General features: G+C 36.4%; 3 protein-coding genes across 6 annotated transcripts; 1 reads left to right on the plus strand and 2 right to left on the minus strand.

Moving 5' to 3' along the window:
* Positions 1-1,808: 1,808 nt before the first annotated feature.
* LOC125269848 (CASP8 and FADD-like apoptosis regulator) lies at positions 1,809-9,950 on the minus strand. 2 transcript variants are annotated; one of them, XM_048192870.1, is made up of 10 exons: positions 9,794-9,950; positions 8,495-8,815; positions 8,314-8,419; positions 8,088-8,223; positions 7,053-7,114; positions 6,897-6,960; positions 5,876-5,928; positions 5,361-5,436; positions 2,612-3,113; positions 1,809-2,461 (listed from the first exon to the last, which is right to left on the minus strand). In XM_048192870.1, the coding sequence occupies exons 1-10, from the start codon at positions 9,835-9,837 to the stop codon at positions 2,332-2,334; spliced, it is 1,494 nt and encodes a 497-aa protein (XP_048048827.1). In that variant the 5' UTR covers positions 9,838-9,950; the 3' UTR covers positions 1,809-2,331. The 2 variants fall into 2 exon arrangements, with proteins under 2 accessions (XP_048048827.1, XP_048048826.1); XM_048192869.1 differs by having other exon boundaries at positions 5,361-5,439.
* Positions 9,951-13,353: 3,403 nt separating this feature from the next.
* ndufb3 (NADH:ubiquinone oxidoreductase subunit B3) lies at positions 13,354-18,481 on the minus strand. 3 transcript variants are annotated; one of them, XM_048192872.1, is made up of 3 exons: positions 18,351-18,481; positions 17,744-17,885; positions 13,354-13,658 (listed from the first exon to the last, which is right to left on the minus strand). In XM_048192872.1, the coding sequence occupies exons 2-3, from the start codon at positions 17,875-17,877 to the stop codon at positions 13,508-13,510; spliced, it is 285 nt and encodes a 94-aa protein (XP_048048829.1). In that variant the 5' UTR covers positions 17,878-17,885; positions 18,351-18,481; the 3' UTR covers positions 13,354-13,507. The 3 variants fall into 3 exon arrangements, with proteins under 3 accessions (XP_048048829.1, XP_048048831.1, XP_048048828.1); XM_048192874.1 differs by having other exon boundaries at positions 17,744-17,882; positions 18,351-18,472; XM_048192871.1 differs by having other exon boundaries at positions 17,744-17,902; positions 18,351-18,386.
* A 192-nt stretch (positions 18,482-18,673) lies between these two features.
* Positions 18,674-25,745, plus strand: ybey (ybeY metalloendoribonuclease). The gene is made up of 4 exons (XM_048192877.1): positions 18,674-19,133; positions 21,152-21,283; positions 21,360-21,428; positions 25,546-25,745. Exons 1-4 carry the CDS (start codon positions 18,924-18,926, stop codon positions 25,642-25,644), a joined length of 510 nt encoding a protein of 169 aa, XP_048048834.1. The 5' UTR covers positions 18,674-18,923; the 3' UTR covers positions 25,645-25,745.
* The last annotated feature ends 6 nt before the right edge of the window (positions 25,746-25,751 follow it).

Below are 25,751 nucleotides of genomic sequence, written 5' to 3' on the forward strand. Positions count from 1 at the left end.
ATATATATGAGGAGTTTATATCTTGACCATGTTATTATGACAGAGTTTATGATGGTAACAGGGTTGAATATTAAAGATCACCCCCTACTGACACATTTAAAATATGAGAAAAGAGTTTACATCTTGACCGTGTTATTATGACAGAGGTCATGATGGTAACAGGGTTGAATATTAAAGATCACCCCCTACTGAGACATTTAATATATAATGGAGGAGTTTATATCTTGACCATGTTATTATGACAGAGGTTATGATGGTAACAGGGTTGAATATTAAAGATCACCCCCTACTGACACATTTAATATATATGAGGAGTTTATATCTTGACCATGTTATTATGACAGAGGTTATGATGGTAACAGGGTTGAATATTAAAGATCACCCCCTACTGACACATTTAATATATATGAGGAGTTTATATCTAGACCATGTTATTATGACAGAGGTTATGATGGTAACAGGGTTGAATATTAAAGATCACCCCTACTGACACATTTAATATATATGAGGAGTTTATATCTAGACCATGTTATTATGACAGAGGTTATGATGGTAACAGGGTTAAATATTAAAGATCATCCCCTACTGACACATTTAATATATAATAGAGGAGTTTATATCTTGACCATGTTATTATGACAGCGGTTATGATGGTAACAGGGTTAAATATTATAGATCATCCCTACTGACACATTTAAAATATAAGAGAAGAGTTTACATCTTGGCCATGTTATTATGACGAGGTTATGATGGTAACAGGGTTGAATATTAAAGATCACCCCCTACTGACACATTTAAAATATGAGAAAAGAGTTTACATCTTGACCGTGTTATTATGACAGAGGTCATGATGGTAACAGGGTTGAATATTAAAGATCACCCCCTACTGAGACATTTAATATATAATGGAGGAGTTTATATCTTGACCATGTTATTATGACAGAGGTTATGATGGTAACAGGGTTGAATATTAAAGATCACCCCCTACTGACACATTTAATATATATGAGGAGTTTATATCTAGACCATGTTATTATGACAGAGGTTATGATGGTAACAGGGTTGAATATTAAAGATCACCCCCTACTGACACATTTAATATATATGAGGAGTTTATATCTAGACCATGTTATTATGACAGAGGTTATGATGGTAACAGGGTTGAATATTAAAGATCACCCCCTACTGACACATTTAATATATATGAGGAGTTTATATCTAGACCATGTTATTATGACAGAGGTTATGATGGTAACAGGGTTAAATATTAAAGATCATCCCCTACTGACACATTTAATATATAATAGAGGAGTTTATATCTTGACCATGTTATTATGACAGAGGTTATGATGGTAACAGGGTTAAATATTAAAGATCATCCCCTACTGACACATTTAATATATAATAGAGGAGTTTATATCTTGACCATGTTATTATGACAGCGGTTATGATGGTAACAGGGTTAAATATTATAGATCATCCCTACTGACACATTTAAAATATAAGAGAAGAGTTTACATCTTGGCCATGTTATTATGACGAGGTTATGATGGTAACAGGGTTGACTCATGAGATGTAGACATGACTTCAAGTCTTATTGTTTCAGTTAAAATTTGCATATTTGCTAATTCTGCAAGGAGGAGTTGGAGACACATTAACAGGCCCAAATGCATCCTAATGAAGAAAACATAACTATTTAAAAAGTAAACTAAACATACTATATTTTGGTTGACAATAAAAAGATGGAAAATGTATGTAATTTGTAAAAACTAATAGTAATAAATATAAAAACTGAAATGGAAATATTGTACTGAAAGAATGAAATATTGCAATTTATTTATGACAATAAATACACATGTAACACAACTGAAATATTGGCACCTTATATAATTGTAAAACAAAACAATGTAAACATTCACATCTAAAAAAATAAATAAATAAAATCACAGGTCTCCATTTATGGTTATAAATGATGTAACTTTGATAATGAGATGAGAAGTAGTTTCCTGTCAGTTCAAGTCAGTCGAAGCATAGTTTATCATTGTTTGGAACTTTACCAATTTAAACAAATAATTTATTCAATTAAATTATTTAAATAAGTGTAAAAACAAAGCAAATGTTAACTTGTTTTAACACAAGCAGTAGTAAAGTTCACTGCCAAAGCTGTATGACACTGCCCACATGTGGACAATATACGACACTACAATGACAACCTGAGATATACTGACATATTGCAAACCATAATTGATACAATTCATATTCATCACTCAAACATCAGATGTTCAGGCATAATCATCAACCTTCACTTAAACGTAAGGGTTAATGACACAATCATGACAGATACACATTCTTCCTGAGAGTGTGTCTCAGATTTATTAAGTACGATGATTCGGCAGATTTGCTATTGTGTTCGTATACGGCCCGATTCACTGCCATGTGCATGTCTACCAAATGAGTCCTCCTGAAACAAGAAAAAAAGCCATTAGTAATACATAAATCTTAATGGAGAATGATAAAGAATCTAGTGAACAAGTAAGAGATCCAGTTTAACTCGGATATACATCACAATAGAGAAGACAAGACTGTAATAGTCTGCTATCAAGTGTCTTACCTCTTCTGTCCTTCAGTCAGGGAGGATCTCAGGGCCCGCAGGTACACAGACTGGTGGTTTGGCATCTCCAGCTGCTTCGCTTTAGTCTCGCACTGACTCCAGAAGACATCAGCGTCCGCCGGGACAGTCCTCGGCCGGCACGAGGACACGGGCCCGTCTGCCTCCAGCTCTCCGTCCTCCTGACCTCCACACCCAACACAGCCCTCACAGACCTCATAGCTCTGGATGAAGAAGAGTTTGGGCTTGCCTGCCAGGCCAGGGCAGGAGTCTGAGGCGAAGAGGCGCCTGACGGTGTCCAGACTCAGTCCTGGAGCGTGAGAGTCAGTGGCCAGCAGATCCGAGGAGCGGCTTCGGCTAATAATGCAGCAGACGAACGCAGACGCCCTGTAGTGTCCTCGCTGTCGGGCCGCTTCCCTCAGTGTGGACAGCATGTCTCTCACACTCAGAAGCTTGTGTACGATCACATGGAAGTGTAAGGCCTTAAAGGTTTGCTCCAGCTGATCTGTAACGACAACAGAAGTCATTTCACTACAACACTCTCAAAAATAAAGTGCAGTGAAGGTTCCATGAAGAACCTTTAACATCCATGGAATCTTTCCATTCTACAAAAGATTCTTTAGATTTTTAAAGTGTTGAAAAAATGGTTCTTTCAAGAACTGATCTCTGATCAGGTTCTTTGGGGATCCAGAAATCACAGTGAAAACCTATTTTATTTTTAAGCGTGTAAAGTCCCGTTCACACCAAGAGTGATAACTTTAAATATAACTATAACTATATTAGCGTCCACAGCATAGTGTCGATTGCTCAAGCTCTTTAAAGGGTTAGTTCACCCAAAAATGAAAATCCTGTCATTTATTACTCACCCTCATGCCGTTCCACACCCATAAGACCTTCGTTAATCTTCGGAACACAAATTAAGATATTTTAGTTGAAATCCGATGGCTCAGTGAGGCCTGCATAGCCAGCAATGACATTTCCTCTCTCAAGATCCATTAATGTACTAAAAACATATTTAAATCAGTTCATGTGAGTACAGTGGTTCAATATTAATATTATAAAGCCACGAGAATATTTTTGGTGCGCCAAAAAAAACCAAAATAACGAAAAAAAAAATTGTTTAGTGATGGCCGATTTCAAAACACTGCTTCATGAAGATTCGGTGCGTTATGATTCTTTTGTGTCGAATCATGATTCAGATCACGTGTCAAACCGCCAAACTGCTGAAATCATGTGACTTTGGTGCTCCGAACAGCAGATTCGACACACTGATTCATTTATGATCCGATGCTTCCTGAAGCAGTGTTTTGAAATCGGCCATCACTAAATAAGTTATTTAGGTTTTTTTTGGCACACCAAAAGTATTCTCGTCGCTTTATAATATTAATATTGAACCACTGTACTCACATGAACTGATTTAAATATGTTTTTAGTACATTAATGGATCTTGAGAGAGGAAATGTCATTGCTGGCTATGAAGGACTCACTGAGCCATCGGATTTCATCAAAAATATCTTAATTTGTGTCCGAAGATTAACGAAGGTCTTACGGGTGTGGAACGACATGAGGGTGAGTAATAAATGACAGAATTTTCATTTTTGGGTGAACTAACCCTTTAAAGATTCTGACTGGCTGTCATTGTTTTTATTCATTCATCAGCAGGAAAAAAAGAAAAAAAATTACTCTGAAATTGATTCCAACGATATAGTAATGACTTCTGTGCTGTTATTGTTATAGTTGTCATGTGGACTCTGCTATTCTTTTATATTTTTAAATAAAAAGAGCGCCAAGCACCCCGCTGGTATTGTATCACATATTTTAGTAATAATCAAAAATTAGGTATCATTCGAAAGCTTAAAAAACATTTTAAAATTAGACAAGGCGTTACCATGGAAACGGTCATTTAATTCATTTTAGCGGGCTCCTCCCCCTAGTGGGCTCTGTCATGTTTCATATTACAAAATGTATTTTAACTTTTCTAATCTTGACAAAACACGTATCGTCGGAAAGATCTGAATCTCAAGCTTCTATATTTGGTGTCTGTTTTGTGATAGAAGTGATATTTGGACAGAATTTTATTAAATTGTTACATGAGAATGCATCAAAAAAGTTTCAATGGAATTTTAGTGACACCTGCTGGCTATTTTTGGAACAATACCTAAACAAAATTTCATGGGAACTTCAATTTTTGAGATATCAACTTCAAATTTGGAACACAGCTTGGTTAGACGTATGGCTTTAATTTTATATTAATTTTAGAGTTTTTTGTTTTTGTAAATATATTTTATATATATTCTTTTAGTACAGTACATTTGATTTACATTCAATTTAAAGTTCTATAATTTTTCATACTTTCAGTTTTGAAGTGCTTTCTTGAATTACAATGATTTAAGTTTGGATAGTGTATTTTCACGTCTATGCTCCAAAATTGGGGTGACAGTTAAGGGGTTAAAACTATATCTAGTCATCTAATCTCACCAAACAGATATTTCCAGTGTAGATATTTCCTGTGTCATTCTAGTTAGATAATAGTTTGCTACTAAATTTACTTGTCATTACAATTACTAAATGCAAATGGCTCATTATGTTGTGTTTTGGTAAATAAGCCATCTCACATGAAAAACAGCTATTTTACATCATATTAATATTTAACTGTTTTTACTGTATTTTGATCAAATAAATGCAGCCTTGGTGAACATAATCTTCTTTCAAAAACACTTGTGTAAACTCGATGAAAGCAGTGTTTTCTCACCTCCTTCAGTGCCGACACAGTCAATGATTAAACACACTCCTCTGGGGTTCGTCTGCATACTGTACACTTCCTCCTCCTGCTGGACACCAGAGAGATCACATCAACACATTCACATTCACACCTGATAACAATCATTCACACTGACACTCTTATATCTGGAGTCTGAAAACATAAAAATATTATCCAACATGCAAAACTGTATTTCAGTCTATATACTGATAGTAACCTAAATAAACTGAACAAAATGAACATGTACTCATCTGTACACAACACTAGAACTCTGTAGGAAGTATTTTGAATGTATTTTGCATATGGCCAAAAAAAAAAAAAAATTGAATTAACCTTTTGTTTTAATAAAATTCAACAGTTTCATAAAGAACCATCGATGTTCCTTGTATTGAACAAATACGGTATATCTTTAAAGCATGTGATCGGATAACATATTTATAATTCAGAAGAAAAATCATGCTGTATGCATCATAAAAACTTCATAAAAACATCACAAAAAAGATTACCTGGCAACCGGAGCTAAAGCTAGCTGGTTCTTTCTTCACTGCTGTCTGCTTATCTATAAAAATTATAAAATTAATTATGATATTTAATAGGGAAGCAGTAGAATTATAATGATGTATTTATATAGTATATACATTTTATAAAGCATGTCAGGAAGTTACACTGTAAACATATTTTCCAGTTTATTTGAGTCACAAATTCTAAGAAATGTTAGTTGTTTCTCCATATGAGCCTACGGAAGAGGATTAGGGCCAAGCAATAATAAAAAAATAAAACCATCTCAAGATTAAAGTTGTTGAATTTCAAGAAAAAAGTCGAAATAAAATGTTGAGAATAAACTCGTTAAATTTCGAGAAAAAAGTTGTTAAATTACGATAACAAATTCGTTTAATTATGAGAAAAATGTCGTTAAATTTCGAGAAAAAAGTCGAGATAAAATTGAGAGAATAAACTCATTAAATTATGAAAATAAACTCATTAAATTACGAGAAAAAAGTCGTTAAATTATGAGAACAAATTCGTAATTTAACGACTTCTTTCTCATAATTTAATGAGTTTATTCTCAACATTTTATCACGACTTTTTTCTCCAAATTTAACGAGTTTTTTCTTGAAATTTAACAACTTTAATCTCAAGATGGTTTTTTTTTTTTTTTATTATTGCTTGGCCCTAATCCTCTTCCGTATGAGCCTGTGTCAGATTTTAGGTAAACATAATTGTCTGAACAAGGACTTTCACATCACAGAATCTGTAGCTGCCTTCACAAACTTATTGGCCAGATTAAGCATTTTACATTTAGTGAATGACAAATACTAAGAAAATCTGAAAGCATCAAGTTGACTTTTTAACTTTTCTCAACGAATCTTGTTTACAGTGTAGAGAATATAAACTGTGCTTTAGACGAAGGGTTCTTTTGTGTTAGTCCATTGTTTTTGTGACTTTACTAATACTGGAAAATGTGCAGCAGTGGTAGAGAAAGAGGAGGATCGTCTGAACTTTTGACTGGTATTTCCGTGAACTCACCACAGAATTTTTGCATCGGACTCACATTACAGGAAACTGATGCAAAACCAAATGAGTTACGTGGCTGTGGAGGACACGAACAGTGAGAGTGACGTAAGTGTAAAACAGAAATGTAAAACATGTTAAGTATGACAAAGCAGGCGAACTGAATCTCACCAGTGGTGGTCTGCAATGCTGCGGGTGGTCTGGAGGTGACGTTTCCGGTTTCTTCATTAATGCTGCAAAAGTTCAGTTTTTAAGAAAGGAAACCAAACCTAATAAATTCCATTTCGTCATGACGTAACAGAAACTACAGTTAAGACGACGGAAAGAAAGAGGAACTGTGTCACAATGTCACATGACATTCCTAGTACGTTACTGTGAAATGTGGAAGTGATACTGTATCATGTGAGTGACATCCCGTAGTAAAAACCCCTCTGAATGAGACAGGCCAACTACTGACTGTATGGGTATATGATTAAAGTGCCCCTATTATGCTATTTTAAAGGTTCCTAATTTTGTTTATTCTCTCCTACAGCAGGTTTACCTGCATCCAGTCAAAAAACACTTTAATTTTCTCATAATATCAATTGCATCATCAGCTCTTTTCTCACAGTGCCTGAAACGGTTTGATCAAGGATTCAGTCTCTATAAACCCCGCCTTTCTGAGAGCAGCTCTGCTCTGATTGGTCAGATGACCCAGTCTGTTGTGATTGGTCAAGAGCTTACAGTGTGTCTCAGAAACCAAACTCTCATGATCATATCTGAATTTCAGCTCTTGATACACAGTGATACGAACATTAACAGTTTTACCGTATCAATCTCATCAAAGTGGATTTGATTTGGCAGCAGAAAACAGCGTCTTCTCGACATGAACAACATGAACCAAACTCTTCCAGTCTCAGCTACAACTACAGTGTTTGAGGGTCAAAGTTCACCAGCAGCCAATGAAGATCACAGACTGGCTTTATGCAAATGTGTTTCAAACCTACGTATGTTCAGCAGGAAGTGAGACTGAATTACTCGTTTCAGCAGTTCAGAATCACTGAATCAAAAACTCAATTTTTCTGCACTTTGACCTTTAAAACTTTGCAGATATTTTACATTCACAAACAGCATTATTACTAACAAGAGGAAACATAATTGGGGCACTTTAATCTACAAAAACATCAATAACCTCAAACCACTAGTTATCCGGATGGTATTTCTTACCTGTCTGCTGGTAGCAGTTGATCTTTTTAGCCAGATCAGTCCTGTGAATGGACCTCAAGCAGCTTTCAATGAAGTCCACCTTCTCACTAGAGAGCCGGTCGAGTTTCTCCAACTCGACTACAATGTCTAAAAAACTCTGCAAATGCATTTTGCAAATGGTTAAAAATACACACATGAAACATGATCCCGCAAAAAGCTGAAGAGCATCGCTCTGAGCACATCATACCTGGACGTTTTCCAGCTTTTGTTTAGGTAAAGTGTCTCTCAGTAAGAAGGCCAATGACTTCAGGTCTTCAGAGTCCATGTCCTCACTGACATCAGCCATCAGCGCTCTACAAACACACAGAGGTTGAAGCATCCCAAACTCAACACGGGTGGATCTTCCCAGAGGAACAGGAGAGCGTTACCTGTATTCCGACACAGCATGGCCGTTCTTCAGCATCCCCTCCACCGAGCTCTTGCTGGTGCTCAGCACTTCTCTCAGGAGATCGTAGCGCTTTATCTTCAGAATGAGCTCCATGAGGAACACACAGTCCATCCTGGTCTGGCTCAGCGCCGTCTGTAGCGTTCCTCTGGGATCTGTGGAGAAGCGCTCCGTGTCCAGAGCGCCGCACAGGTAAGAGATCCTCCGGCACTCGTCTGTGCTGAGCTCGTCTGTGATCTGACTGATGGTGTGGGACAGGAGGGACATTCTGCTCCAAAACCACTCTGAGGAGGACAAACACCGACTGCAGGGAAGAAATAACACCATTCTCAACCGGGGTGTGCAGTTCATTTACTGATATTTAGGGTTTTAGAGTATTTTTGTATATAAAAGAGATGACAGATGATTCATTCTGAGAGTAAAGCTGTCAAACATGATCAATCACATCCAAAATAAAAAGTTTATACATGTGTGTACTGTGTATATTTATTATGTACATATAAAAATGTATATAATATAAATTATATATAGGGTGAATTCAAGTTGTTTGGGACACTTTTTCCAATTCACCCTATATATATATATATATATATATATATATTCAGGGTGATTGGGACACTTTATATAATAATAATAATAATAATAATACATAGGCTAATATATATATGTAAAGATTTCTTAAATATAGGTTGAATGTATGTGTGTGTATTTATATATGCATAATAAATATACACAGTGCACACGTATATAACTTATTTTCACAATCAAACTTCATTTGAAAAGGTATTACAAGCAGGATAATATCGTGTTGTAATAAGATAATACATTTCATTCATCAACTTTTTTTTATATTTTTATCTTCAAATGACATAAATCAACATGATTCATAAAACGATTCGTCTATCCTATAATTATTATTATTATTATTATTATTATTATTAATTATTATTATACCATTGTTATTCCGCCAAAATACCACAGTATAATCGTATTAAATAAATATCTTAACGCTTTCTATTAATGTAGGACTAATTATTTATGATGACAGTCTGTTTTAATGTATTAACAATAACTTTAGTCACACTTTTAGCTTTAAACTTGTAGTGACGTGTAATATCTACTGTCTATGGTAATATCACTATGGATGTTGAAAAACTAGTACCGTCACGTGATAAAGTGTTTCGATGACGCGCCTAAAGCGCTATGCGGCCACGCGTTTGTGTGGAGATTGAGTCAATAACTTAAAACATTAAGCAGTAAAAATGAAAACCGTGAAGCTTACCTCGAGAGAGCTGCTCTTTTGGCCGAAATGAAGTCTATGGCCATGAATAGCAGCTTTAATAGTAAGGAGGAACTCCATGGCGGAAAGAGGAAATGATGACAGTGGTGTGTGGAAACCACTGATCCAGATTAGTGGCTGAAATGTACCTTAACGTAATTCATTTCACACCTGCGCAAAATTTAAATGACCTATGTTTGTTTAAAATTATAGTATAAAAGTATAAAAGTATACTTGTTGAAATTCAACCTTTAATAACACAAACTAGGGAAAGTGAACAAACTTCACCACAATGAAAGTACCCGAAGCATCTTTGACATTATCTGATCTACTATAAGACTGGTGTTGATGGTGAATCCCCCTGGGGTCGATGATTCCTCTCTTTACTGGCAGAAACATTAAAAATAGTGCTTTTAGCAGAGAAATGAAGAGTGCATATTGATGCTTTAAGATCTGACAAAGGTCATGGTTGTAATAGCTAGGGGAGAGCAGGGTAAGTTGTCACACTCTTCATAACTCCAAAACTAGAGGCTCTATCTCAAAAATCAAATAGCCACTTTGTGTGACTTCTTCTTCCATAGTCAACTTCCTGTTCACATGTGGTCAAGATCGCTCTAATCTGAGGTTAGCACAATTTTCTCTTTTTTTTTGGCTTAAAAAGTAAAAAAAAAAAAAAAAGAAAAAAAAAAGAGCACTTTAAATTTTATGCAATACAACTTTGTTTGGTATGAATGTTAAAAAATTATTATTTTGCACAACATAGAGGAGACAATAACGTGTCTTTTGATACTTTAGCTGACATGCTATGTTGAGCGAACCTTGAGATTTAGCCAACATTAGCACACATGTTAGTTTGGGGCAAGTCGTCACATGTGACGTTTGTTGTAGTCCTTAAAAAGTCATTTCTGTAAAAGAAAATATCTCCCTTTGCATTAAACTTTGAGCGTTGTAACTTTGCAGATGTTGTTTATGATCAAACAGCAACATTACACACTAACTAAAGTTAAAACAGTGAAATCATAATCAGCCACCCCTTTAAAGAAGTTCAGGATGTATTAGAATATTAGGATCCATGTGACTCTCCTCATACACTAAGTTGTAGGTCTGTTGTCTCATTCAGAGAGATTTAGGATACGTCATTTCATTCAAATGATACAGTATCACTTCCACATCACACAATAATGTAGTAGGAATGTCATGTTAGTTCCTCTTTCATTTCATGTCTTTTTATCTGTAGCTGTTTCTGTTGAGTCTTCTTCACTGGTATGAATGGGGATTTTATGGGAATGGATTAGATTAGGGTTAGGAAATGTAACATTGAAATCATTGGACTGATGGCCAACAGCATCCATAGCCTGACACTGGCATTTATACTTACATCAAGAATAATATTTTACTCTGATTGGTCATTTCAAGCTCAATTTTGGTGTTTCTTAATCAGGGATGCACCATATGAAAATTTTGGCAGATACCGATAACCGATAATTCTTTAAATATGAAAGCCGATAACCAATATATTGGTTGATAAATCGAAATCCAAATGAATGTATATAATTTTTGAGCCTGATTACAAAAAACAAAAGTATCAGTATGGTGTTCGGGTATGTGTAACCCGTTTTCATTTTTGATCAAAAGAAAAATGATACAATTAATTATTTTTTTAAACTCAGACTTATTGGCCTTGACTCATTTTCTGTGAAGAACGTTTATCAAACACATTTTCACTGACCACACACTCTACACATTTATATTACACACAGGACGTTCAGGTCCACTGGACCCGGGGCTAATAAAAGTGTGGAAATTGTAGGTCCTGTGAACCTTCACTCTGTCCTCCTCCTGTCTGGGCCTGCTGTTAGTGTGTGTGTGTGTGTGTGTGTGTGTGTGTGTGTGTGTGTGTGTGTGTGTGTGTGTGTGTGAGTGTGTGTGTGTGTGTGTGTGTGTGAGTGTGTGTGTGAGTGTGAGTGTGAGTTTTGCGTTTCTGCCCCTGCAGTTCCCGCACAAGGTTGCAATGTTGTTGCAAAATTCAAGCACCAACACCGTCTGCTCTCACATTCCCACACACCACCCTCTGTAAAGGAACCAATCTTTATTTTCTCATACTCTACACCAGCTGCAAATTGGGGGGCAGGACACAATAAATATAGCTTTGCCAATGTGGTTCCTTATCACAGCTGATCAAGATGGCCAAACGATTCACTTGCAATTGATTTTGGAAGAGAGAGAAGCTTTTGAGGATGTAGAGGAAGAGGTTTCAGAATGTGAGGATCACATTTCTGAAAGTTCAGAGTCTGACTGACTGGATGAGATCGAGCATCAGCTAGTTCCAAAACAAAGACGAGCCACAGGACCAGCCTGTCAGCTGCTCGCAAGAGAAGAAATATATGGATGTCAAAAAATGGTGAAATTCTTGCCCAAGAAATGAGCCACCCCGCATGGCTGCCAATGTGATAAGGATGTAACCAGGGCCAAAACGGATGGCAATCATGTGCAGGACATCAAGTCTTCTTTTGAGCTGATGCTTGATCTCATCCAGTCAGTCAGACTCTGAACTTTCAGAAATGTGATCTTCACATTATGAACCCTCTTCCTCTATCATCATCAAAAGCTTCTCTCTCTCTCTCTTCCAAAATCAATTTCAAGGCCCTCTGAGCAGCAAATCTTTTGGCCATCTTGATCAGTTGATAAAGTGATAAGGAGCCACAATATAAAACACAATATACATGCATCAAGTGCAAGAAGTACATATGCAACACACAGTAAAACTCTGCCCCTCATGTGTTGTATAGGCTGGTGTGAAAAGGCAATGTGTCTAGACTGACATGGTTACTGTATGTGTTCAGCTTGTGTTGTGTGTAAATTGACCTAAATGGGTTAAATTTCTAATGAAGTTCAAATACTAAAAAAAGAGTTATGAAAAAACCTTGCTTCATTTGTAAATTTGTTGATTTTTTTTCCACTGATATCCTGATTATAATTGATTTTCTTTTTTCTATTACATTTTATTAAAAAAACAAACAAAAACAGAGTAGCACTTTAATTCATAAATGTGATTTAACGAAGGTAAAGGGCAAATATTAACCATATCTGCTGTTTATATTGCTTGTAATTGGGATGAAGTAAACATCTGTTGAGTATTTTAACATAAGTTGTTTGATTGTGTTGAATTAAAAACCCAACAATGCCCACGAACACTGGCTTAATAACACAAATATGAACACCACACAAGGGTTAAAAGCCATGTCCCAATCACACGATTATAATGTTCTCATTATAATATTTTGTAGCCGATATGACAGACTTACGCTGGACATGTTGAACTTAACTGTATTTTCCTTTTTGAAGTGATTCCAATGATATTTCAAGCAAAAACCATCATAGTGAACAGTGTGTATCTGAAGTGTCTCGGCTGAAGGAAATAATCCATTGTTTATCAGCTTTAACGTATCGGCCAAATTTTCTTTTCGGGCCGATAACAATAACATTAAAAATGAACATGACAGCTGATACCGATTGACTACCATATCCAATTAAAAAAAAAAAAAATAAATCCTCAGCCCAAATCAATTAATTTATATTTATTGTACAGACTGGTCAAGTGAAACAAAGCTGAATGAACATGTATTAGGAAGCCCTTCATGGGCTGATTTCTTCATGGAGAGACAGGCTCCAGACCTGCAGCAAACACAGAGTCTCTGCTGAGCGTTCAGCACACCATCAGTGCTCCGACTTCTTCGGAGGGAAGAAAGCGTACTCCACTGCCAGAGCCACCGCGAACGCTACGAACCCCGTCCTGAATCCACGCAGGAGGACATCTTTGAAGGTGACCGGGACGCCGAAGCTGCCCGTATATCTCCACGCCTCATTCCTGCAACAACAGAAACAATCATCCTTCAGCCCTTTCATAATGCCCTGTGCTTTATATTAAAATAAGCCTAATTTACTAGAAGGGTTAGTTCACCCAAAAATGAAAATTCTGTCATTAATTACTCACCCTCATGTCGTTCCACACCTGTAAGACCTTCATTAATCTTCGGAATGCAAATTAAGACATTTTAGTTGAAATCCAATGGCTCAGTGAGGCCTGCATAGCCAGCAATGACATTTCCTCTCTCAAGATCCATTAATGTACTAAAAACATATTTAAATCAGTTCATGTGAGTACAGTGGTTCAATATTAATATTATAAAGCCACGAGAATATTTTTGGTGTGCCAAAAAAAACAAAATAACGACTTATATATTGATGGCTGATTTCAAAACACTGCTTCAGGAAGCTTCAAATCATGAAGTCGAATCATGATTCGGATCGCGTGTCAAACAGCCAAACTGCTGAAATCACGTGACTTTGGCGCTCCGAACCGCTGATTCGACACGTTGATTCATAACGCTCTGAAGCTTCATGAAGCAGTGTTTTGAAATCGCCCATCACTAAATAAGTTAGGGCTGCATGATTTATCGCGAAAAAATCGCACGTGATTTGGCAAAGGCTGCGATTATTTAATGCACAGCTTGTCAGAGCTTTACGGCTCTGTGATCAGTAGAAAATGCTTCTCCATCTGAAAGCCAGAGGGCGCTCTTGCGCAAAAACTCAAAATATGCCCTGTAGCAGAAGAAGATAACGCACATCATATCACTGTAGCTGAATAAACAGAAGATTGAAACGTTTGATTAATTAAACATGACTAATAAACACACGACTGCCTTATTCTGTGTAAGAAGCCTCATCATCTCACAGAAGGACGCTCAACTGTTATGATGAAGTGAGTTTGGAGTAAAAACATGTTATTAAATGTTGTCTTTTGTTGGACAAGATGATAATAAATGCTTTGTGTCTTTTGACGCGTGTAGCTTTTTCAAATGTACATTATAAGCGACTCAAACTCGCAGTGCTTTCAAATGGATTAGCATTTGGAGCCATACTTTGACAAGCTGCGCATAAAAAAAGTAATCACAGACTTTAAAAGTAATCGCATTTAAGCAATAATCGCATTCAAGTTCAATGTTATTTTTCATATCGTGCAATATATCGTGCAGCCCTAAAATAAGTTGTTATTTAGTTTTTTTGGTGCTCCAAAAATATTCTTGTGGCTTTATAATATTAATATTGAACCACTGTACTCACATGAACTGATTTAAATATGTTTTTAGTACATTAATGGATCTTGAGAGAGGAAATGTCATTGCTGGCTATGCAGGCCTCACTGAGCCATCGGATTTCAACTAAAATATCTTAATTTGTGTTCTGAAGATTAATGAAGGTCTTACGGGTGTGGAACGACATGAAGGTGAGTAATTAATGACAGAATTTTCATTTTTGGGTGAACTAACCCTATAAGCCAAATAGACAAATATGTTATAAAAAAAAGTCTTAAATGATAAAAGTGAAAGCTGATCAGAATAAATGCACTGAAACCTGCACTTTTAGAGAATCTCTGTTCAGTTTAACCAGTTTTTATCATTCTTATATTATGAAGGGATGGACCTGGGGTTAATTGCCCACTATATGCTTCATTACCAGCCGACCAAAAGTCAGGAATAATTAAGATTCTTTTTAAGTATCTCCTGCTGACCAAGGCAGTAAAAACTAGGGATGTCCAGATCCGATCACATGATCGGAAATCGGGCCCGATCACGTGGTCTCAGACTCGATCGGAATCGGACGTTACCTCCCGATCAGGACTCGGATATATACACAAATCCGCCGCGAACTCTATGGGCGCCGCCATTACTGCGTGCCTGCGAAGTGTGACGGTGTGACACTTGCCGGTGCCCTCTAATGACATTTCAATTAAAGTTCATACTGCTCATTAAAGAAAATGTCTGGTGAAAGGGAACATGGGTAGATGATGTCAGGCAGTGGCCAAAACTTACCGATAAAGGTAATTTATTGACAACATAATGTAAAAATGTAATGTAATGTAATTAAGAAGTGTATTAATTGATGACAACAATAAAACCGAACGCTGTCATTACTAGCTGTGTTGCTAATATGTTCACAAGCTTAAGTTTCAAATAATTATTAGGCCATCCTTAAAAATATTCTTGTTTGCCATAACCCGACCGACCCTGTCAATTTAGGACCGACCCAATTAATTATTTTTTCCCCTTTTAGTCCGACCGACTTGCCGATTGTAATTGCGTTAAGACCCACGGATTTTTTTTACTCTTCAAACAGCTAACGTTAATACAAATGCAATAAAATGTGAGACACACGCAATTGACGCTTTTCACACGCTCTCACGCCACACATCCATTTTCTCACGCACAGAAAAATCGCGAAGTAAAGAGGACACAGAGACCGACAGACTAGACAGAGCAGGTTATTTATGATAGAAAAAAATCTCAGCTCTCAGATTCTGTCAATTTTATTACGAAATTCAAACAATAAATACCGTTTTGGTGCTTGTAAATGTAACATGCTAGAAATACAGATTAAAAAATATTACAACATCAAACGACGTATAATGTTATGTTCTTGTAAACATGTTTTTCAAAATGGATTTATGTATTCACACTTACCTTCGTCTGAGGTAAATCTCTCAGAAATGACCGACGGCTGTCAGCTAGCAGCCCCTCACACAGAACCTGTTTTGGCTGATATGTGTACTGTATTACATCTTTATTATATTTTTACTTATATCATTAAATAAAGTTGTTATTATAATAAAAAATGCATTATATTTAAATTGTTATTTTTAAATAATACTGCCAGCTGATAGGGCTCTCTGTATGTTTACAGCATTAAGTTAGGTGAGTTGTTTTTTTCTTGAGAAAAATTAATGCCTACCTTGTGTAGCCTAGCTAATATTTATCCAAATGAGTCAATATTAAATCAAATCACAATAATAGTTGAATGATGAATAGTTTTTGTAACTTCAATAATGATTAATCTTTATTTATTTTATACAGTAAAGATAATATGCAGTGATATTTTATATTTGATTACTTTATCCATTTTCTGTACGTGAAAACGATTGTTAGATTCCTGAAAAACCTGAAAAGCACTGTTCCTGGATCTGTTTTTTTCGCTCTTCTTTATTCTTTTTCATGTATTATAGAAGTATCGGATCGGGACTCGGTATCGGTAGATACTCAAAATCAAATGACTCGGACTCGAGGGCAAAAAAACGTGATCGGGACATCCCTAGTAAAAACTGAAACATTATTAGAATTTATAATAACTGTTTTCTATGTAAATATGTGTTAAAATATAATTTACTAATGTAATGCAAAGCTGGATTTTCAGCATCATTACTCCAGTCTTCAGTGTCACATGATATGATGATTTGATTATTAGTTTTTGCAGCTTAATATTTTTGTGGAAACCGTTTTTCACTGTTTAACCATTTTGAATAATAGTTTCCACAGAAATATGAAGCAGCACAACTGTTCTCAACATTGATAATAATCATAAATGTTTATTGATCATCAAATCATCATATTAGAATGACTTCCGAAGGATCATGTGACACTGAAGACTGGAGTAATGATGCTGAAAATTCAGCTTTGATCACAGGAATAAATTACAGTTTAACATACATTCACATAGAAAACAGCTATTTTAAATTGTTGAGCAGAAGAGACTTCTTTCAAAAACATACAATAAAAAATATCTAATTATTTTGACTGGTACTGTATATATATATATATATATATATATATATATATATATATATATATATATATATATATATAAATATAAAATAAACATCTAGTTGTGTATTTTCACTGTATGTTGCGAGACTACAATCTCAGATCTGAAACAATGAACATTTGTGGAATAAAACACAAAAATTACAACTGTGTTAAATGAGTTGTATATCAAGCTGTGAACATTAGCATGATTAAAATCAATTATTAAACTCAGAGGTCATCTGCATGTCACAGAAGACTCCAGGCACACAGTTCAGGAGCAGCTAGCAGGGAAGAACACGGATATCTGCCATCTCACCGGGCCCAGGGGTCCCTGAGTCCTCTCCGGGCGAGCCTCTGCTGGGTCACCTCCAACGGCGTCCCTTCCCACTTCCACACTCTGTAGTCCGGCATGGACAGTTTGCCGTGTCCGTGTCCGTGATCCCCACCCATGCCTGCTGCTGGAGACACCTCACGATTATTAATGCGACATATGCAGAAATAAAACACTCTCGTTCAACACACTGAAGAGAGTAACTTAAATAATCTAAAACAACCAGTTCGAGTCACTCGACTCACCTGAACGAGTCAAGTGAGTCACATTAGAGAATCATTCAAACGTGTGATTAAAAGTGTAGGATAAAACCTATGTATGGCGGTTAAATACATATATTGAGATAGCAATTGAGCAGTTTAGTTGTAGTCGAGTGGTTTCGTTTCATTGATTAGCTGTTCAGTCGTGTTTACAGTGAAGTGTTCAGATTCACACAAACAAACACAAGCTAAGCAGCTAATGACCGCAAACAAACACCGATTCTGATGCTGTTTTCAGTGCCAAACACATACATTGTCCAGTGTAAGAGATAAAACTGCATACAAAGCGGTGTAAATAATTTGGTTGTGTGTTAAATGTCAGCATAACTTACCTTTTTAAAGCAAAGTGACCTCCAACAGGAACACACAAGCTATGTTGGAGGTTCCAAGATTCTACTTCCGGTGAACAGTAAACGTCACTGTACGCATAAGCGAAACAGAACAAAAAAATAAGCATATATTTGTATAAATATATATATATATATATATATATATATATATATATATATATATATATAACAATTATAAATTGTTTACAATAATTTTATTTAAATATTTCTCAATACAAAAACGAAATATCCAACGGTTTAAGAAATTAATGACTGAACTTTTATTTTGACATCTTATCCAACCTCTTGTTCACGTGTATGAATGGTGCGCATGCGCGCTTTCAGTTTCCAAATCAATGGACAGAGCAAAGTCGTGACCATGGTAGTTTTGTCGAAATGACCGGTCTTATTTATTCACATGTTCGCTTTATAAACGTAGATGTCGTGTCAGTAAGCAGTAGAGTGAGTCACACATTAATACACACTGATTTCAGACGGTCATCGTGTGACAGGAGTCGAACGCAGCGGCTCTAGCCGGCGGTTCTCCAGCTCTCATATCCCCGTGTTTACCGGAGGATGGGAGTCGTGCTGCGGAACCTGCAGAATGTGGTTCCTCTGAGGCGCGCCAGACTGCGCAGAGATGTGGAGATCCTCAGACACATATTCGGCGTGCAGAAGTTTGACCTGGGCATCATCTGTGTGGACAACCGCAAGATCCAGCGGCTCAACCACATCTACAGGAGGAGGAACCAGCCCACGGATGTGCTGTCCTTCCCCTTCTACGAGGTACAGCAGAGACACGCTTCCCCTGGACAGGGACACACATGTCTGATTATACTGACAGCTGGCAAAATTTTGACTTTTTCTTGCAATTGCGAGTTTTTCTCTCAATTCCGACAAATTAAGAATTTAAAGTAAAAATTATTATTATTATTATTATTATTATTTTAATTATATTCATTGATTTTCATTATAATACAAATATAAAAAGACATCACCAAAAGAAAGACAACACCTCCAAAAAAAAAAAAAAAAACCCAAATAGCTCAGATTCATATATAAAACAGGACTACACCATAATATAACGGGTTATATAAAAACAACAATAATAACAAAACCATATTTCAAAAAGATAAAGAAAAGAAAGTCAAATGTCCAGAGAGTTACACAATTACAATATAATAGGGCGAAGACGAGGATCCAAACAGTCCACATATGGGGTCCAGACTTTATAAAACTGGACCCTCCAGGGGAATCAACTCAAAAACAATCTTATGCCAACCTTTAAGTGATGGAGGTTTATCACTGATACAATTAAGTAAAATATTTTTTTCTGGCAGCAAAGGATAGAATATTATAACATTTCTTATTAGCAGATGAAACAATGCATCAATTAGGTACACCCAACAACAGTGAGACTGCAGGTCAATGAAAAACATTAATTAAAAAAGCTAATTACGACTTTTTTTCTCAGAATTGCGAGTTTATATCATATTTGGACTTTATAACTGAATTATCTTACAATTCTGAGGGGAAAAAATGCAATTGCGACTTTCTCAAAATTCTGACTGATTTTATTTATTTCTGAATTCGCGTTTATAAAAGCTATTTAAATATCCTAACTGAACTAAAGCCTAATCCTGGCTTAATCTAAGCCCTGTCTGTGAAACCAGGCCTATAACTCAGAATTGTGAGATTTTATCTCAATTCACAGGGAAAAAAAAGTCAGGATTGTGAGACATGCATTTCAGATTTTATTTTATGCAATTCTGACTTTATTTCTTGAAATTGCGAGTTCATATCGTACAATTTGAACTTTATAAAGCACATTTCTGAGTTTATATCTTACAATTCTGAGAAAAAGTCAATTGTGAGATGATCGTGAGAAACTTTGCTATCTGACTTTACCTCAGAATTGAGATTTAAACTTGGATTTGCAAGTTATAAAGTTGATTGTGAGTTATCTCACACTTCAGGCTTTTCTCGCGATTGCGAATTTACATCTCATAGTTTTCAGAAAAAGGTAATTGCGACTTTTTTCCCTCAGAAATGCGAGTTTACATCTTACAATTTGGACTTTTATAACTCACAATTGTGAATTTATCTAATAATTCTGAGGGCAAAAAGGTAATTGTGACTCAAAATGTTGACATTCTTGCAATATATAAATTAAGAATTACAAGTAAAAAGTCGATAAAAAAATATAATTTGAGTTTTTCTCCCACAATTCTGACTTTTTTTTTTTATTAATTGTGACTTAACTCACAATAGTGAATTTCTCTGAATTCTGAGGGGAAAAAGGTAATTGTGGCTTTCTGGAAATTCTGACTTTTTCTTGCAATTCTCACAATTCAGATTTTTTTTTCCCTCAGAATTGCAATATTTAAATTAAGAATTGCAAGTAAAAAAGTCTATCAAAAAGGTAATTGAGTTTTTCTCACAATTCAGACTTTTTTACCAGTTGTGAGCTTATCTAACAATCTGGACTTCATAACTCAAAACTGTGAATTTCTCATAATTCTGAGGGCAAAAAAGGTAATTGCAAGCTTACACCTTACAATTGAGGAAAAAGTAAATTGTGAGATAATTTTGAGAAACGTTGCTATCCAATTTAAACTTGGAATTGCAAGTCACAAAGTCAGAATTGTGAAATATAAAATTGCAATTGCAAAAAAAGGTCAAAATTAAGAAGTCACTATTACCTTTCTTATCCATTCATTCTGTGAAGGAAACAAGCTTCTCTACTGTCTGAGCAGTTAAAAGTAAAAAGGAAACAATGGCTGAAGTGTGTTTCGTTGTCCCAGGATCTGAGGCCAGGCAAGATCCCGTGTGTCCTGCAGAGAGACGAGTATAACCTCGGGGACATCTTCTTAGGTGTGGAGTACGTGATGCAGCAGTGCAAAGAGACGTCCCAGGATCTTCATCAGACTCTCACAGTGAGACAGGTTTACACTTCCAGCAGACACAGATGTCATGAGGGTTTGTCACATGTCTTTCTGTGGTGTTGTGCAGGTGGTCACGGCTCATGGAATCTGCCACTTACTGGGATACAGACATGAAAGTGAAGAGGACTGGAACGAGGTACGACACACTTTACCACAGTCACATAAGAGCACTGACTCTAGCCTGTCATGGCATATCTCTCCAACACAGTGTTCGACAATATAATCACAATATTTCCCTGAAACTGGGTGTTTTGATATTTAATAATTCATTTTGTGATCTTCAGGAACTGTAGGTCCATCTATAAACACAACAGTTAATGAGGGGGAAAGAAATAAGATTGCAGTGTACATCCTGATTTAGTTTTATAGCATTTTAACTGAGATTAGAGTTGTTGTATTGTATTAATTTAAGTCCTGGTTGCCGTGGCTGAAAGCACGTTCTCATTCATTAATGTGTCACTATACAGGGGACACCGGGCCAAAGTCAAACTTTCTATTCAGAGATTATTCCTCAGAGTGGGTTTATATTTTAAAGTCAGTCTCAGTATATTAATTTGTACTACAATGAAGTCATTGAGTATTTCCATGGTTATTTCCCAATGGGGAAAACATACATCTCATTGAAACAACAGCAAGGTGTGTTGTTGCTATATGAACCAACTGGTTAAAATGGGAATCTGCCATTAAAGGGTTAGTTAATCAAAAAATGAACATTACCCCATGATGTACTCACCCTCAAGCCATTCTAGGTGTATATGACTATCTTCTTTCAGATGAACACAAAAAATATTCTGGCTCTTCCAAGCTTGATAATGTTAGTGAAAGTGAATTTTATTTTAAAACCCAAAAAAGTGCATCCATCCATCATAAAAATAATCCACATGGCTCCAGGGGGTTAATAAAGGCCTTCTGAAGCAGAGCAATGGGTTTTTGTAAGAAAATTATCCATATTTAAAACTTTATAAAGTATAATAACTAGCTTCCGGCAGATGTGTTGAATATGGATGCACTTTTTTGGCCTTCAAAATCGCAAGCCCCTTATCAATCCATTATCAATCTTGGAAGAGCCAGGATAGTTTTTTAACTCTGATCTTGTTCATCTGAAAGAAGAGAGTCATATACACCTAGGATGGCTTGAGTGTGAGTAAATCATGGGATAATTGTCATTTTTCGGTGAACTATCCCTTTAAATAACCCATTACAGGCTTTTCACCCAAATGTAAACAAAACATTACTGAAACAAATAATCACCATTAAAAATTAGGACAAGAGTCATTATAATAAAGGAAGAAGGTTATTTATAGTTTCGTTACCCAAAGAGCAATTACAAAAATTCATTGTAATTTTAGTTTGAAGAACAGAAGTCACACAAATATTGTAATTTAAGGTTTTGGATGAAAAACAGCATGTGTAGTTGGACTTGAGCCGTTTTAGCCGCTGGGATGGTTTACATGCACCCTCAATGTGACTTTGAGATTTAGGCAAAATTGTGATCAAAACTTTACCTCATGTAAACAACACTTCGATCAAATTGATGTGATTAATCTCATAATTTTAGCAACCATAATCATAGTAATATATGCAGATTTTATTCCTCATAAACACTTGAATCGCATCCATTTCACTGATCAATGCGCGCATGTGACGGACACGGATGACCGGCGCCCGACCTTCGGATGAGACGTTAAACTAAGGTCCTGACTCTCTGTGGTCATTAAATCCCAGGATGTCTTTTTTTTTTTTTTTTTTTTAAAAAGGGGGGTAACCCCGACATCCTAGCCAAATTTGCCCATTGGTCTCTGTCCATCATGGCCTCCTCATCATCCCCATATATCTACTGATTGGCTTCATCACTCTGTCTCCTCTCCACCAATCAGCTGGTGTGTGGTGGGCGTTCTGGCGCAACATGGCTGCCGTCGCATCATCAAGGTGGATGCTGCACATTGGTGGTGGTTGAGAAGATTCTCCCTATAATACGTAACGCGCTTTGAGTACCCAGAAAAGCGCTATATAAATGTAACATTATTATTATGATGTTGTCATAAACATAGCAGTAAAGATGGCATCAGATTTTTGGGGTGCTGAAGAAACTGTTGACAATGTTGTGTGACTTGAATATAATGCAGTATTTTGATGGTTGAAAACATCGAAATGAAGACATTTTAGACATCACCGGGGAAAAAAAACAAAAAACAAAACAAAAAGGGATTAAAGGGTTAGTTCACCCAAAAATGAAAATAATGTCATTAATTACTCACCCTCATGTCGTTCCACACCCGTAAGACCTTCATTCATCTTCAGAACACAAATTAAGATATTTTTGATGAAATCCGATGGCTCAGTGAGGCCTGCATTGGGAGCAATGACATTTCCTCTCTCAAGATCCATTAATGTACTAAAAACATATTTAAATCGGTTCATGTGAGTACAGTGGTTCAATATTAATATTATAAAGTGATGAGAATATTTTTGGTGCTCCAAAAAAACAAAATAACGACTTGTTTAGTGATGGCCGATTTCAAAACACTGCTTCAGGAAGCATCGGAGCATAATGAATCAGTGTATCGAATCAGCTGTTCGGAGCGCCAAAGTCACGTGATTTCAGCCATTGGTGGTTTGACACGCGATCCGAATCATGATTCGACACGCTGATTCATTTGTGCTCTGAAGCTTCCTGAAGCAGTGTTTTGAAATCGGCCATCACTAAATAAGTCGTTATTTTGTTTTTTTGGCGCTCCAAAAATATTCTCGTCGCTTTATAATATTAATATTGAACCACTGTACTCACATGAACTGATTTAAATATGTTTTTAGTACATTAATGGATCTTGAGAGAGGAAATGTCAACTAACCCTTTAATGACAGATTCCAAAGGACCGGTATTTCCTTTGTGCTGTGTTGGTATGTGAATAATGGTAAAAATAACCACAATTCTTAGAGAATAATCAGAATAATGAAAATTGCATGTAACCGAGAGTGAAAAAGTTTGCTCGTATCATGTAAATCTCTTCCTGTGATTCAGGGTACATTTACATGACAATGATGTACTAAAAGCACAAGTTTTTCCTCTGAGTTTGTGTACAAGTGACACCAAAGTTAGGCTGGGTTCACACCGCAAGCGGCAGCAGAGCGTGAGCGTGAACTGCAGCTGCAGAGACGCGCGAGTATTCACACTGGAAGCGTTTGTACAGCGTCACAGCAGCGGCTCGAAGCTACATATAAAGTGAGCATTTCTTTACAAAGACAGCTATAAATTTGTTTTTATAATTGGTCATTGTTAGTCTTGAAAGTTTGTTAACATGCAAGGTGTACAACACTCACATATAAATGTAAAATAAATAAAAATAAAAGCCTCATGTCATCCATTGCTGCACACGAATGAGGTAAGCTTTGTGTTTCACATCATCTGCCGCATGAACATGTTTACAATACTGCAAACTCGGGTTTGATTTGGGTATGCAAGAGCCTAAATTGCTGTCTGTGTAATAACTAAAATAATGTTTATATATCATATTTTTCTGGCTAGTTTAGTTTAGTTTTCTATAATATACCATACTTTAGCCCAAACTGAATAATTAAAAACAAGTTTAAATGAGTAAATCTTCTATAAATTTTTAATATTAATTTTCTCTCCTGACATACTTCAATTCTTGTTAAAACACACTAGATATGCTTATTCTGTGCATTTTGAGCACTTTTTGTGTGAAATATTTATTTTGTCCATCAAAGGTGTACTTTCACTTTAATTGAGTGTTAGCGGCGCAGCAAAAATAGACCCAGCGCCGAAACGATCGCGGCACTGCTGCTTCTGCTCTGCGTGAATGCCCTCATCTGTTAACATGGGCGCCGCTTGCGGTGTGAACCCGGCCTTAGGCGTCATTAAGCGACGTCAAAATGATCCCGTTCACACGAATCCATGAAAAGGATTAAAAATGCTGTATTCTGTCAGGCCAGTAGATGGCGATGTCACTTTGTAAAGAAACACTACACTATAGACTGAACATGTAATACACATGCACATGATGTCACCATTTTCACAAATTCACGTTTTTGTAGTTTACAGAGATAACAGTATCCATGCCTGTGCACTTTGCATTTTCAGGCCCCCAAAATGACACTGTCGTGTAAACTTATGGCGATTAAAAGTCTTCCATTTTTAACAAGTCCTTACTCTGATCATTGGAAGAAATGCCATTATTGGTGCACATGCAAACCAATTAGCTGTGTTTTTTGCTGTTTTCCTGTTCTGACAGATGCAGGAGAAGGAGAGTTACATCCTCAGCGAGTTCAACAGGCTGACGGGCAGCCGCCTCGAGCCGCTCACAAAGAGATGCAGCACACAGGACACGTGACGGACGCAAACTCCCGGGCCATCCACGGGGAACGAGCACGTCTGCTGCCAACATGCACTAATGAGAACATACACTTCTTGAATTAAAACTCAAAGAAACAAGCTGGG

Source organism: Megalobrama amblycephala, linkage group LG6, assembly GCF_018812025.1.
Source record: "Megalobrama amblycephala isolate DHTTF-2021 linkage group LG6, ASM1881202v1, whole genome shotgun sequence".
Lineage (NCBI taxonomy): Eukaryota > Metazoa > Chordata > Actinopteri > Cypriniformes > Xenocyprididae > Megalobrama > Megalobrama amblycephala.